Source organism: Arabidopsis lyrata (genome assembly GCF_000004255.2).
Source record: "Arabidopsis lyrata subsp. lyrata unplaced genomic scaffold ARALYscaffold_1, whole genome shotgun sequence".
Lineage (NCBI taxonomy): Eukaryota > Viridiplantae > Streptophyta > Magnoliopsida > Brassicales > Brassicaceae > Arabidopsis > Arabidopsis lyrata.
This window is the reverse complement of record NW_003302555.1, coordinates 8,978,738-8,993,108: the sequence shown is the minus strand read 5'-3', so window position 1 is coordinate 8,993,108 and position 14,371 is coordinate 8,978,738. Positions and strand designations below refer to the sequence as shown.

The 14,371-nt window shown below is 40.0% G+C and overlaps 2 protein-coding genes across 3 annotated transcripts; both read left to right on the top strand.

Annotated features, from left to right (window-relative positions):
- Window positions 1-798: 798 nt before the first annotated feature.
- LOC9329203 (DExH-box ATP-dependent RNA helicase DExH12) lies at window positions 799-9,366 on the top strand. 2 transcript variants are annotated; one of them, XR_002329399.1, is made up of 6 exons: window positions 799-977; window positions 1,142-4,097; window positions 4,838-5,227; window positions 5,330-8,527; window positions 8,632-8,719; window positions 9,044-9,366. XR_002329399.1 is itself a non-coding variant. In XM_021012961.1 (5 exons), exons 2-4 carry the CDS (start codon window positions 1,158-1,160, stop codon window positions 8,513-8,515), a joined length of 6,516 nt encoding a protein of 2,171 aa, XP_020868620.1. In that variant the 5' UTR covers window positions 799-977; window positions 1,142-1,157; the 3' UTR covers window positions 8,516-8,527; window positions 9,044-9,366. The 2 variants fall into 2 exon arrangements, 1 of the variants encoding a protein (XP_020868620.1); XM_021012961.1 differs by lacking the exon at window positions 8,632-8,719.
- A 329-nt stretch (window positions 9,367-9,695) lies between these two features.
- On the top strand, window positions 9,696-13,849 carry LOC9329202 (pyrophosphate--fructose 6-phosphate 1-phosphotransferase subunit alpha 1). The gene is made up of 19 exons (XM_021012962.1): window positions 9,696-9,918; window positions 10,180-10,352; window positions 10,434-10,546; window positions 10,662-10,736; window positions 10,829-10,942; window positions 11,029-11,096; window positions 11,221-11,304; window positions 11,435-11,488; window positions 11,605-11,685; window positions 11,778-11,871; window positions 11,967-12,040; window positions 12,159-12,269; window positions 12,350-12,394; window positions 12,481-12,537; window positions 12,658-12,762; window positions 12,855-12,971; window positions 13,051-13,160; window positions 13,260-13,425; window positions 13,528-13,849. The coding sequence occupies exons 1-19, from the start codon at window positions 9,829-9,831 to the stop codon at window positions 13,639-13,641; spliced, it is 1,845 nt and encodes a 614-aa protein (XP_020868621.1). The 5' UTR covers window positions 9,696-9,828; the 3' UTR covers window positions 13,642-13,849.
- Window positions 13,850-14,371: the final 522 nt, after the last annotated feature.

Genomic DNA, 14,371 nt, shown 5'->3' with positions numbered 1-14,371 from the left:
TTTATAATATAATAATATATGAAATTTACAATAATTAAATAACCATTTGAAAGAAAACTTTTAAATTGATATGAATGATATATCTTTTAAATTAAAGTATTATTAAAACAAAAATAATAAAATAATTTTTAATTTCACTGAACGGGGTTAGATGGTAGGACGGGTTTGGGTCGATAGTAATACGAGACGGTATACCACGGGTGAAATCCATTAGATATGTTTAATTTCACTGAACGGTATTAGATGGTAAGACGGGTTTGGGTCGATAGTAATACGAGACTGTATACTACGGGTGAAATCCTAGATATAACAATCAAAATACAAATATATTATCTTAAACACTAAACAAAACAAACAATTTTAACAAAATAAATATAATTAATATTTAAATTTTATAGTTATAATCTAGATTTTAACTTAATTAACTGTATGTTATTGTTTCTATATTTTTAAACAGTAAAAATTAAACATAGTAATTGTACATTAAAAATATATAGATATAAGAATTGTACATTTAAAAAATACAAAATATTAAATCATATATATTTTTAATCTACTAAACAAATTAAAATTTTCTTTTTTAAAAAAATTATAGTCCCGCGGTGTACCGCTGGTTATAATCTAATTCATCTAACAAAGCCAAAATAAAGCATGGGACCATTTTCTTATTGCGTTGGGCTTATGTACAGGCCCAACCCAATAATAAAGCATAGTACAGAGTCGGTTTCGTTATTGGATCCATAGTGTCGAAACGGCGTCGTTAAGGTTTGTCATCTTAAGGCGGTTGCTAGCTTATAGAAAGAATTCGCAGTCGAATAACGAAGGAGTGTCTCCTTTAGTCATTTAGGTCGATTTTTAGGAGATAGAGGACGTGAGAAGGGAGAAGAAATCTGAATCTCCCATTAGGGTTTCTTCTAGTAGATTGATTCGTTGCCGAGAGTGAAGCTAAGAAGAGATTTCGTTTCGTAGCTGTTTCGGTAAGTGTTTCGCAGCTGTTTTGAGTGGTTTTATTAGGGTTTATCATCTGCGTTCTTTGGGAGCTTCTTCGTTTCTCTTTTGGTTTTATTTTGGTTTCGTTTCTTCGATTTGAGGTTAACATTGTGTGTTTTTTGTTTTTGTTTCTGTTTGATTTGGTTTTTAGGTTTTCGGATTTGGTGATGGCGAACTTGGGAGGCGGTGCGGAAGCACATGCCAGGTTCAAGCAGTATGAGTACAGAGCCAATTCTAGTCTGGTGTTAACTACTGATAATCGTCCTCGCGATACTCATGAGCCTACAGGAGAACCGGAAACTCTGTGGGGGAAAATTGATCCGAGGTCTTTTGGTGACCGTGTTGCTAAGGGGAGGCCTCAGGAGTTGGAGGATAAGCTTAAAAAGTCTAAGAAGAAGGAACGTGATGTTGTTGATGATACTGCTAATGTTAGGCAGAGTAAGAGGCGTCGTCTAAGGGAAGAGAGCGTTCTAACTGATACTGATGATGCGGTTTATCAGCCAAAGACTAAGGAGACAAGGGCTGCTTATGAGGCCATGCTTAGTCTAATTCAGCAGCAGTTGGGTGGGCAACCTCTGAGTATTGTTAGTGGTGCTGCAGATGAGATTTTGGCTGTTCTCAAGAACGATACATTTAGAAACCCTGAGAAAAAGATGGAGATCGAGAAGTTGCTGAACCATATTGAAAACCATGAGTTTGATCAGCTTGTTTCCATTGGAAAGTTGATCACGGACTTTCAAGAGGGTGGTGATTCTGGTGGTGGTAAAGCTGATGAGGAAGAAGGACTAGATGATGATTTGGGCGTGGCGGTTGAGTTTGAGGAGAATGAAGAAGACGATGATGAGAGTGATCCCGATATGGTTCAAGAGGAAGATGATGAGGAGGATGAAGAGCCTACCAGAACTGGAGGCATGCAGGTTGATGCTGGGATCAATGATCAGGATGCAGGAGATGCAAATGAGGGCGCAAATCTTAATGTTCAAGACATTGATGCATATTGGCTCCAGAGAAAGATCTCTCAAGCATATGAACAGCAGATTGATCCACAACAATGCCAGGTACTTGCAGAAGAGCTGCTTAAGGTACTCGCTGAAGGGGATGATAGGGTTGTTGAGAACAAGCTGCTTATGCACCTTCAGTTCGAAAAGTTTAGCCTTGTTAAGTTTCTGCTGCGGAATCGTCTTAAAGTTGTGTGGTGCACTCGTTTGGCTAGGGCAGAAGACCAGGAAGAGAGGAAGAGAATTGAGGAGGAGATGAGGGGGTTGGGCCCAGAGTTGACTGCTATTGTGGAGCAGTTGCATGCAACAAGAGCAACAGCGAAAGAGAGGGAGGAGAACCTGCAAAAAAGTATTAACGAAGAAGCCCGACGTTTGAAGGACGAAACTGGTGGAGATGGAGGCAGACGCAGGAGAGATGTTGCTGATAGAGATTCAGAGAGTGGCTGGGTGAAGGGTCAGCGTCAGATGCTGGACCTGGAGAGCTTGGCTTTTGACCAAGGTGGTCTCCTGATGGCGAATAAGAAGTGTGACCTTCCCCCTGGCTCTTACAGAAGTCATGGCAAGGGATATGATGAAGTTCATGTGCCATGGGTTTCTAAAAAGGTCGATAGCAATGAGAAGCTTGTGAAGATTACGGAAATGCCTGATTGGGCGCAACCGGCTTTTAAGGGAATGCAACAGTTAAACAGGGTTCAGAGCAAAGTGTATGACACTGCACTTTTTAAGGCAGAGAACCTTCTTCTTTGTGCTCCAACTGGTGCTGGGAAAACCAATGTTGCTATGCTCACCATACTGCAGCAACTTGAAATGAATAGGAACAAAGATGGAACTTATAACCATGGAGATTACAAAATTGTCTATGTTGCACCCATGAAAGCCCTTGTTGCTGAAGTTGTAGGTAATTTGTCTAATCGTCTGAAGGATTATGGAGTTACTGTGAGAGAACTCAGTGGGGATCAGTCCCTAACCGGGAGAGAAATTGAAGAGACTCAGATAATTGTTACCACACCAGAGAAATGGGATATCATCACTAGGAAGTCTGGAGACCGAACTTACACTCAGCTTGTAAGACTTCTTATAATTGATGAAATTCATCTCCTTCATGATAATCGAGGGCCTGTGCTTGAAAGCATTGTCGCTAGGACTCTTAGGCAAATTGAAACCACGAAAGAGAATATTCGTCTGGTTGGTTTATCTGCTACACTGCCAAATTATGAAGACGTGGCCTTGTTTTTGCGGGTTGATCTTAAGAAAGGTTTGTTTAAATTTGACCGCAGCTACAGACCCGTGCCTCTCCATCAGCAGTATATTGGAATCAGTGTGAAGAAACCGTTGCAGAGGTTCCAGTTGATGAATGATCTATGTTATCAGAAAGTTTTGGCAGGTGCTGGAAAGCACCAGGTCCTTATTTTTGTTCATTCAAGGAAGGAAACAGCGAAAACTGCTAAAGCAATACGGGACACTGCAATGGCAAACGATACCCTCAGCAGATTCTTGAAGGAAGATAGTGTAACTCGTGAAGTTCTCCAGAGTCATGTTGACATTGTTAAAAATGGTGAGCTGAAAAATATTCTGCCTTACGGTTTTGCAATTCATCATGCTGGGTTAACAAGGGGTGATCGTGAGATCGTTGAGAATCTTTTTGCTCAGGGGCATGTGCAAGTCTTGGTTTCCACAGCAACTCTCGCATGGGGTGTGAATCTGCCTGCACATACCGTTATTATAAAAGGAACCCAGGTGTATAATCCTGAAAAAGGGGCGTGGATGGAGCTGAGTCCTCTAGATGTTATGCAGATGCTTGGTCGTGCTGGAAGACCTCAGTATGATCGACATGGGGAGGGTATAATTATCACTGGCTACAGCGAGCTGCAATATTATCTTTCTTTGATGAATGAGCAACTACCTATTGAAAGCCAGTTTATTTCCAAACTTGCTGACCAGCTTAATGCTGAAATTGTGCTTGGAACCGTTCAGAATGCTAGAGAGGCTTGCCATTGGCTTGGTTATACGTATTTATATATCCGTATGGTTCGTAATCCAACGCTGTATGGCTTAGCGCCTGATGCCCTTGCAAAAGACGTAGTGTTGGAGGAGAGAAGAGCTGACCTGGTAAGTACTTTTTCATCTGCATAAATTTGAGCTTTTGCTATCTACTGTCAAATTATTTTTTTATCGTTAAATGCTCATAAATATTATGCCTAGTACCTGAAGCTTTCACACAGCCTGTGATTAATTGTGCGTGTTTTTTATCACTGCTCTGAGAGTTACTTTTATTTGTGTTAATATTCTTAGTGAAGAGTTTGTAGTGCTTTTTCATATAGTATCATTGCCCCTAAATATTATGCCTAGCATCAGTAGCTTTGCCTCATGATTAACTGTTGGGATAACTTGTGCATCATCATGTACTGTTGGGATCACTTGTGCATCATCATGTTGATTACTAATCTAGTATCATAAATTTCTCTTTTGAGTATTTTGAATGGGGAGTATGTACCTGATTATTTAATGTTATTGCTCTGCAAGTTACTTTGTATTTTATTTGATATTCTTAATGGTGAGCTCGTTTTCTAATACTCTGAAAATGACGTTTATTTGTTTGATATCATTTCCCATAAATGTTGTTCCTAGTATCAGTAGCTTTCTCACTGTCTATTACATGCACTCAATGATGAACTGTTGGGTGCTTGCCTTGTCTTCTTCAAGTTGATCGCAGATTAGTATTTCATATATCATTTTGAGATTTCGGAATGATGAGTTTGCATTTGGTTATATTGTTCTAAAGTTACTTTTATAAATGATCCTTAATGGCGAGCAGTGTCTAATATTTGCTTGAATCCTTGTTTTTGCAGATACATTCGGCTGCTACTATCTTGGACAAAAACAACTTGGTTAAGTATGACAGGAAAAGTGGATACTTCCAAGTTACAGATTTGGGACGCATTGCTAGCTACTATTACATAACCCATGGGACCATAGCTACATACAATGAGCATTTGAAGCCAACAATGGGTGATATAGATCTTTATCGTCTGTTCTCCCTGAGTGAAGAGTTCAAGTATGTGACGGTTCGGCAAGATGAGAAGATGGAACTGGCGAAACTTTTGGATCGTGTCCCGATTCCGATCAAGGAAACTTTGGAGGAGCCCAGTGCAAAAATAAATGTATTGCTGCAGGCATATATTTCACAGCTAAAGCTTGAGGGTCTTTCTTTGACATCTGACATGGTTTACATTACTCAGGTTTGTTCTACACTTTCTTCTCTCGTCCCTTCTAGTTACATTGATAAATTAGCTGTATCTATTTTCTGATACTTATATTTCGTTTCTTTCTATCATGTTTAGAGTGCTGGACGTCTTGTGCGAGCTCTTTATGAAATTGTATTGAAGCGGGGATGGGCTCAACTGGCAGAGAAGGCTCTGAACTTGTCTAAAATGGTTGGGAGGAGGATGTGGAGTGTCCAGACACCCCTGCGTCAGTTTCATGGAATCCCCAATGATATTTTAATGAACTTGGAGAAGAAGGATTTGGTGTGGGAGAGGTACTATGATCTATCCTCACAGGAGCTAGGAGAGCTTATTCGTAGTCCTAAGATGGGCAGGCCGCTTCACAAGTTCATTCACCAGTTCCCAAAATTGACTCTTTCTGCACATGTTCAGCCTATTACTCGCACTGTTCTGAAGGTGGAGCTCACAGTTACACCTGATTTCCTGTGGGACGAGAAAATTCATAAATATGTTGAGCCGTTTTGGATAATTGTGGAAGACAATGATGGTGAAAAGATCCTTCATCACGAGTATTTTCTTTTGAAGCAGCAGTATATTGATGAGGATCACACTTTGAATTTCACTGTGCCAATCTTTGAACCGCTGCCACCTCAGTATTTTGTTCGAGTGGTTTCAGACAAGTGGCTTGGCTCCGAGACTGTGTTGCCTGTATCTTTCAGGCATCTTATTCTTCCAGAAAAGTATCCACCTCCGACTGAGCTACTGGACTTGCAGCCTCTCCCAGTGACGGCGCTAAGGAATCCGAATTATGAGATACTCTATCAGGATTTCAAGCATTTCAATCCAGTGCAGACTCAGGTCTTTACTGTTTTGTATAACACTAACGACAATGTGTTGGTTGCTGCTCCAACGGGAAGTGGCAAAACTATTTGTGCAGAGTTCGCTATTTTGAGGAATCATCAAGAAGGACCTGATGCTACAATGCGTGTTGTTTATATTGCACCGCTTGAGGCTATTGCCAAGGAGCAGTTTCGTATCTGGGAGGGGAAGTTTGGGAAGGGTCTTGGTTTACGGGTTGTTGAGCTAACTGGGGAGACAGCATTGGATCTTAAGCTGCTTGAGAAAGGCCAGATAATCATAAGTACTCCTGAGAAATGGGATGCTCTTTCCCGCAGGTGGAAACAGAGAAAATACGTTCAACAAGTTAGTCTTTTCATCGTCGACGAACTCCATCTAATTGGAGGTCAAGGTGGTCCAGTGTTGGAGGTAATCGTCTCCAGAATGAGATATATATCAAGTCAGGTCAATAATAAGATCAGGATTGTTGCGCTATCCACTTCACTTGCAAATGCAAAAGATCTTGGGGAGTGGATTGGGGCCAGTTCCCACGGCCTTTTCAACTTCCCTCCCGGCGTCCGTCCTGTTCCACTGGAGATCCACATTCAGGGAGTGGATATATCCAGTTTTGAAGCCAGGATGCAGGCGATGACCAAGCCAACCTACACCGCCATAGTTCAGCACGCAAAGAACAAGAAGCCGGCTATTGTTTTCGTCCCAACCCGTAAACATGTCCGCTTGACTGCTGTGGATCTAATGGCTTATTCTCACATGGATAACCCGCAGAGTCCTGATTTCTTGTTAGGGCAACTGGAAGAACTGGACCCTTTTGTTAGCCAAATCCGCGAGGAAACACTGAAGGAAACACTGCGTCATGGTATTGGGTACCTGCATGAGGGTTTAAGCAGTCTTGATCAGGAGATTGTGACACAGCTCTTTGAAGCTGGACGGATTCAGGCTTGTGTGATGAGCAGTTCATTGTGTTGGGGTACTCCATTAACTGCGCATTTGGTGGTCGTAATGGGGACACAGTATTACGATGGGAGGGAAAATTCACATTCTGATTATCCCGTCCCTGATCTGCTTCAGATGATGGGGCGTGCTAGCCGACCACTTCTTGACAATGCTGGGAAGTGTGTGATCTTTTGTCATGCACCGCAGAAAGAGTATTACAAGAAGTTTCTGTACGAAGCCTTCCCTGTGGAAAGTCAGCTCCAGCATTTCTTGCATGATAATTTCAACGCAGAAGTGGTTGCTGGGGTTATAGAGAACAAGCAAGATGCCGTGGATTATCTTACATGGACTTTCATGTACAGGAGGCTTCCCCAGAACCCTAACTACTACAATCTCCAAGGTGTTAGCCACAGGCATTTGTCTGATCACCTCTCAGAGCTGGTTGAGAACACCTTGTCTAATCTTGAAGCCAGTAAATGCATTGAGATAGAGGATGAGATGGAACTCTCTCCTCTCAACCTTGGTATGATTGCATCCTATTACTACATCAGTTATACCACCATTGAGCGCTTCAGTTCACTGTTGTCTTCTAAAACCAAGATGAAGGGACTTCTTGAGATCTTAACATCAGCTTCGGAGTATGACATGATTCCTATACGGCCTGGTGAGGAGGACACTGTTCGAAGATTAATCAATCACCAGAGGTTCTCTTTTGAAAACCCAAAATGCACAGACCCTCATGTGAAGGCAAACGCGCTTCTTCAGGCGCATTTCTCAAGGCAAAACATTGGCGGGAACTTGGCAATGGATCAGCGTGATGTCCTTCTATCTGCAACCAGACTTCTTCAAGCGATGGTCGATGTGATATCAAGCAATGGCTGGCTGAATCTTGCTCTGTTAGCTATGGAAGTAAGCCAGATGGTGACTCAAGGCATGTGGGAGCGGGACTCCATGCTTCTGCAGCTCCCTCACTTCACAAAGGACTTGGCCAAGAGGTGCCAAGAGAATCCGGGGAAAAACATTGAAACCGTATTCGATCTTGTGGAGATGGAGGACGAAGAACGCCAAGAGCTTCTCAAGATGTCAGACGCTCAGCTTCTAGACATTGCCAGATTCTGCAACCGCTTCCCAAACATCGACCTTACTTACGAGATTGTGGGCAGTGAAGAGGTGAACCCAGGGAAAGAGGTTACATTGCAAGTGATGCTTGAGAGAGACATGGAGGGGAGGACAGAAGTGGGACCTGTGGATTCACTCAGGTATCCCAAGACCAAAGAAGAAGGATGGTGGCTGGTCGTGGGCGACACCAAGACGAACCAGTTGCTGGCAATCAAGCGTGTCTCATTGCAACAGAAAGCGAAGGTGAAGCTGGATTTCACAGTACCGAGTGAACCAGGAGAGAAGTCATACACACTATACTTCATGTGTGACTCTTACTTGGGGTGTGACCAAGAGTACTCTTTCTCTGTTGATGTCAAAGGATCTGGCGCTGGAGATCACATGGAAGAATGATTTGTTGTTCAGGTTAGTTCCACAGTTTTCTGATCATAATTTTCGGTTAGTTCCATGGTTGTAGTTTTTGTGTTACGAACTTGGCTTAACTAGATTTTGCTTTGTGCATTGACCAGCTCGCTTTCATCTATCGTGTGAATAATTTGTTCATCAAGCTGCGGCGTGTTAGTTTTTCTGCTTCTGTTTTTTTCTTTTTTGCATGAGGTTTGTTTTTGACCATGGATTTACTTATCGAAGTATTAGAAATTTAGAATTCAGGAATGTTCATGCAAGTAGGACTGCATATTGTGCATGGTATATACCTAGTATTGTGAAATAATTGGTCAAGTTAGTGAACAATGTTGATCAGCAAATTGCTAGAAATCTGTATAATTGGATTGTGATTTGGTTTGTGCATCACTGCTATATGAAAACTGCTTTCTGAATCATGTCTCATAAATCTCACATGCTGTTTCTTTAGAATAGCTGATTATAGATTCTGTATGTTAAAATCCAGAAAATGACACATATAATTTCTGTTCTTTGCAGGCATATGCTGATTCTGGAGAGTGGGTAAACTTGTCTTCCGTTAGGGTCTCTGCAATCTCAACTTTCCAAGAATAGATATTAAGGTGTAATCGTTGTCCTGGTCTTTTACCATTCCTTGACCTCTGGCAATACTAAAACGAAACCATTGAGATTACTCATTTTATGTCATGCATCGAGTTTTAGCCTATGTATGGGATTGTTTCTGGTTTTGTTTGGACCGAACTCGAGAGAGGAGCCAATGTCAAAACTACGATTTGAGTTTATGACTTTGAAAGCTGAGATTGCTTAAAAGAATTTTAAATGCAGCAGTGTTCATTTTGTAACATTTGAGTTTCGAGACTCCTCAAAACAAAATTGTACTATTGCTGCAAGTAAAAACTTACAAAAAAAGAGAGTGAAACTTGCATAATGAGCAAGTAAAAGTCGTGATCAATAGAAACTTGCCAAAACATTTGTCCAAAAACATGGAGTCAAAACCGTCTCTGTGTTTATAAAATGTCATGAACTTTCAAAACAGTGGGTAATGTTGGTGATTTTAATTAAGGTAAATAGTCGAGATAAAGAGGGTCAAATGAGAGAAGGATCTGGAAAACAATGACACGAGAGAGCAAGAAAGAGGCGGATGTGGTATATTCCTCCTCCTCTTTCTTCTTCTCCCTCCTCACTATATATATTTTGAACAGGAACCAAAAAAAAAAATAGTCACACTCAAAGTCTCACACCACACCAACCACTTCTCTTTCTTCTTCTTCTTCTTCTTCTTCTTCTACATAAAACCTAACGCCATGGATTCAGATTTCGGAATCCCCAGAGAACTCTCCCCTCTTCAGCAACTTCGATCTCAGTACCACCCTGAGCTTCCTCCTTGTCTCCAGGTCCCTTCTTCTACTTGATAGATCTACTTCCTTCCATTGTTCCAATTCATTGACTTCGTTTTCTTCTTTGATATTACTATTCCAAGTTTTTGTTTATCCTAATTCGAGGAACTTGCAATGTTGGTGCTGCTTAAGCAGATCTGATTTCTAGATTGTAATGTCCTCGGATCTGTTTCATTCACAGTCTTTTTATTGTTTCGATTGTGTTTTATAATCAGTTGAACTTTGCCATTTTCTTATTCTGCTTGATGTTCGTTTCAGGGGACTACTGTCCGCGTAGAGCTTGGTGATGGAACCACTGTGGCTGAGGCTGCTGATTCACACACCATGGCTCGTGCTTTCCCGCATACCTTAGGCCAGCCTTTGGCTCACTTCCTCAGGGAAACTGCTCAAGTTGCTGATGCTCACATCATTACCGAGCTTCCATCAGTTCGGTGTGTGTATATGTTTCTGGATTGACTTTTATGTTTGATTCAAGTTCTATTCAGCTTAAGTTACTTCTCTTTCTACTGTAGAGTTGGAATTGTATTTTGTGGAAGGCAAGCTCCAGGTGGACATAATGTGATCTGGGGTCTTTTCGAAGCTCTCAAGGTGCACAACACAAAAAGCACTTTGCTAGGCTTTTTGGGTAAGTTCTGTTATTTGTGATACTGCATCATTTGCTATTTTTAGGTAGAGATTTCTTTCTTTTTTTTTCATCATTTATTTCTGCTCACAATAGAAATTTTGTAACCTGATAATAGGTGGTTCCGAAGGACTATTTGCACAAAAGACTCTGGAGATTACAGATGATATACTTCAGACTTACAAAAACCAAGGTAGTTGTTTGATCAAGGCATTGTCGTAAAATGCAGAATCTCGTACATTGCTTCAAATTCTCATATATTGTTGTTGAAATGTATGTTGTAAGGTGGTTATGATTTGCTCGGAAGAACTAAGGATCAGATCAAAACAACTGAGCAGGTTAACGCTGCACTCAAAGCTTGCACAGATTTGAAGTTAGATGGCCTTGTTATCATTGGAGGTACCTAGCGTTTTATTTATATCATTAGTGATGTTTTCTCGTCGTTTTTTTTACGAAACCAGGAATTTATATTGTGCTTTTTGAAGGTGTAATATCAAACACAGATGCAGCTCATCTCGCTGAATTTTTTGCGGCAGCAAAATGCCCAACTAAGGTCCTGATTTCTTTTCATATAGTTTCATTTTTAATTACTTTATAAAATGTGCCGGTAATTAAGTTGCACGTAACTACGGAAAAACCTATTTGATACTATAAGTTAGTTACCTGTAAAATTACAGGTAGTTGGTGTTCCAGTAACTACGAATGGAGATCTCAAAAATCAGTTTGTGGAGGCAAATGTGGGTTTTGACACCATATGCAAGGTAAATGTAAACTTTAACCCACTGGTTACTTTTTTCTTAGTTATATTTTGTAGCTATCGCAGCCAACATGATGCCGTTGCCCCTCTTAAGTGTTTACAGAAACTATATGTTGATATTTTCCGTCATACAGGTGAATTCACAGCTCATTAGCAATGCCTGCACTGATGCCCTTTCTGCAGAGAAGGTAAATGCTATTTCTTGCTGAACTTGTTTAGTCTAACTGCAGTTTATTAACTTCATATTCTGATAAGAAGAAATATTTCTGATATCAAGTTTTACTTTTTATTTTTCTATTTGCAGTATTATTATTTCATCCGTCTCATGGGTCGTAAGCACTCTCATGTTGCCCTTGAGTGTACACTCCAGTCTCATCCAAACATGGTTGGTATTGTTTCAGTTTCTAAACAGACTATTGATTCTGTTGACTTGTACGTGCTCTAGACTCTCATTTGCGTGTCATGCGATTGTCTCAGGTGATACTGGGCGAGGAGGTTTCAGCATCTAAGCTCACGATTTTTGACATTGCAAAACAGATCTGTGATGCTGTTCAAGCAAGAGCAGTCGAAGGTCTCATAACGAAAACCATCTATGAAGTGATTATGCAATCATGTATATTTTATTGTGTTCACTAAATCTGGTACTATTCCATTTGTTTGAACCAGACAAAAATCATGGAGTCATTCTCATTCCTGAAGGGCTTATAGTGAGTATTCCTGAAGTCTACGCTCTGTTAAAGGTAATGATTTGATACTTGTAGACATCTGTATTTGGCATTTGATACTTGTACTCTTTCTTGAATACTGAGATATACTTCTTAGTATATATAATGTCTAAGCTGACTTTTTTTGATGTAGGAAATTCATGGGCTGCTAAGGCAGGGTGTAGCTGCTGATAAGATTTCTACTCAGCTCTCACCTTGGTCATCTGCTTTGTTTGAATTTCTTCCTCCATTTATTAAGAAACAGGTTCGAATTCTTTGAAAGTAGACTTATCTTTGTTTTCCTTCAAAGCAAAGCTTACAAGATGGTCACCTTTGTTGTTACAGCTACTTCTCCATCCTGAGTCTGATGATTCTGCTCAGCTATCCCAGGTAAGAAGAAGAAACAAAAAATGTTGGAGCTACTATGTTATAAAAAAAGTTGGAATCCTAAATGCTCTTTTTGCTTTCTACTCTAGATTGAGACGGAGAAACTTCTTGCGTATCTCGTGGAGACTGAAATGAACAAGCGCTTGGTACGCTCCACTTTTCTCACTGATTTCTATCTTTTCCCGATACTGTTATCTAAATATTGGGGTCGTTGTTGGTATCAAGAAACATTATTGCTAATGTAATTAAATCTTTGAACTTGACAGAAAGAAGGCACATACAAGGGGAAGAAATTCAATGCCATATGTCACTTTTTTGGTTACCAAGCTCGTGGATCTCTTCCATCGAAATTCGATTGTGATTACGCCTACGTAAGTCACTAACACTCTGCACCACAGTACCAATGCAACTTCATAATTGGGATGAAAATTCACACTATTGAATCAATGGGAGAATCATGCAGGTTCTTGGACATATATGTTATCACGCCCTCGCAGCTGGTCTGAATGGTTACATGGCAACTGTAACCAACCTAAAAAGTCCTGTAAACAAGTGGAAATGTGGTGCTGCACCTATTACAGTTGAGTTTTGTCTTCTTGTCTATCTAAAAGATGGCAGTCAATACAGTTTATTTCTGTACTAATTCCCCTATTCTTTAGGCGATGATGTCAGTGAAGCATTGGTCCCAGGATGCTAGTTATACTTTAACTTCAATTGGTAGACCTGCAATTCATCCAGCTATGGTGGATTTGAAAGGCAAAGCATACGAGTAAGCAGCAGCTAGTACAAAGAACATGAACACACTTACTTAATCACAACGCTGGCCTTTAGTTTCTCAATTGTTTGAAGGTTAATGGTTTTCTTGCAGCCTTTTGAGACAGAATGCACAAAAGTTCTTGATGGAAGATCTGTACAGAAACCCAGGACCGCTTCAGTACGATGGTCCTGGTGCGGATGCTAAAGCAGTGAGCCTCTGTGTTGAAGATCAAGATTACATGGGACGTATCAAGAAGCTGCAGGAATATCTAGACCAGGTAAAATCTTTGTTCTTGTGTGTTTTCTTTTGTTATTTTTAAAAGTATCGAATAATGTTCTTCGCCATATTCATATTTTAAAACACTTTTGGGGTTGGTCAGGTGAGGAAGATAGTGAAACCAGGATGTTCTCAAGACGTATTGAAGGCAGCACTGAGTGTGATGGCTTCGGTGACTGATGTTCTCACTACTATTTCTTCAACTGGTGGTCAATGATTTGCTTAAAAGATAGAGTCAAAACTCTTATATAATCAATTCTCTCATGAGCTTTGCATAAGCTCTTTTTAATCCCACACGTCGTGTTTGTTGTTCTCTTCTTTTTGTCTTCTTTCTTTTGAGATGTAACTTTTGTTGTTATTTTTTAAGTTGTTGAGTTTGGAAAGATATAAAAAGGTTTGGATTATAGAGGCGCTATTTCACCATACCAATCCACCTTTTATTTTTCACTATTATTACAAACTTTTTTAAAACATGATAATTTGGCATGCATGCATATAGCAGCAATAGCATCGCTTGAAAACCAAATGATATATAAAAAATCATTACTATATGCGAAAATTCTTAAAAAAAAAGAAAGACGTATAATACTACCCAATACTTTTTGGTTGGAATAAATATGCTTCACTTAAATATAGTTGGTCTAAAAATACATCATTTTAGAATTATTGGTAGATTCGCATCTACGACTTAACATTTCATTAATGGACGTAACAGAATCATATAAAATTTTACCTACACATTTTAATAGATATATACAATACGTTTACAAACTTGACGAGTATTTTAACGTAGTCTTGTTGTTATAATGTTATATGTGGGTTTTGATATCATTACAACATGGCGTTCGAATCTCCCACGAACGTTTTTTTTTTCCCTTCTCTTCCTCCTCACCTGTAATTTCTCCAAATCCAGCGAATCACAAACAAAAAAAATGTGTAAATACATT

Excerpts from the sequence above, each read along its gene's own strand:
- LOC9329203 (XM_021012961.1), top strand. The coding sequence starts at position 1,158 with ATGGCGAACTTGGGAGGCGGTGCGGAAGCACATGCCAGGTTCAAGCAG. Across the intron at positions 4,098-4,837 it reads AGGAGAGAAGAGCTGACCTG|ATACATTCGGCTGCTACTAT; the intron begins GTAAGTACTTTT and ends TTGTTTTTGCAG. Across the intron at positions 5,228-5,329 it reads ACATGGTTTACATTACTCAG|AGTGCTGGACGTCTTGTGCG; the intron begins GTTTGTTCTACA and ends TATCATGTTTAG.
- LOC9329202 (XM_021012962.1), top strand. The coding sequence starts at position 9,829 with ATGGATTCAGATTTCGGAATCCCCAGAGAACTCTCCCCTCTTCAGCAA. Across the intron at positions 9,919-10,179 it reads AGCTTCCTCCTTGTCTCCAG|GGGACTACTGTCCGCGTAGA; the intron begins GTCCCTTCTTCT and ends TGTTCGTTTCAG. Across the intron at positions 11,872-11,966 it reads TCAAGCAAGAGCAGTCGAAG|ACAAAAATCATGGAGTCATT; the intron begins GTCTCATAACGA and ends TGTTTGAACCAG.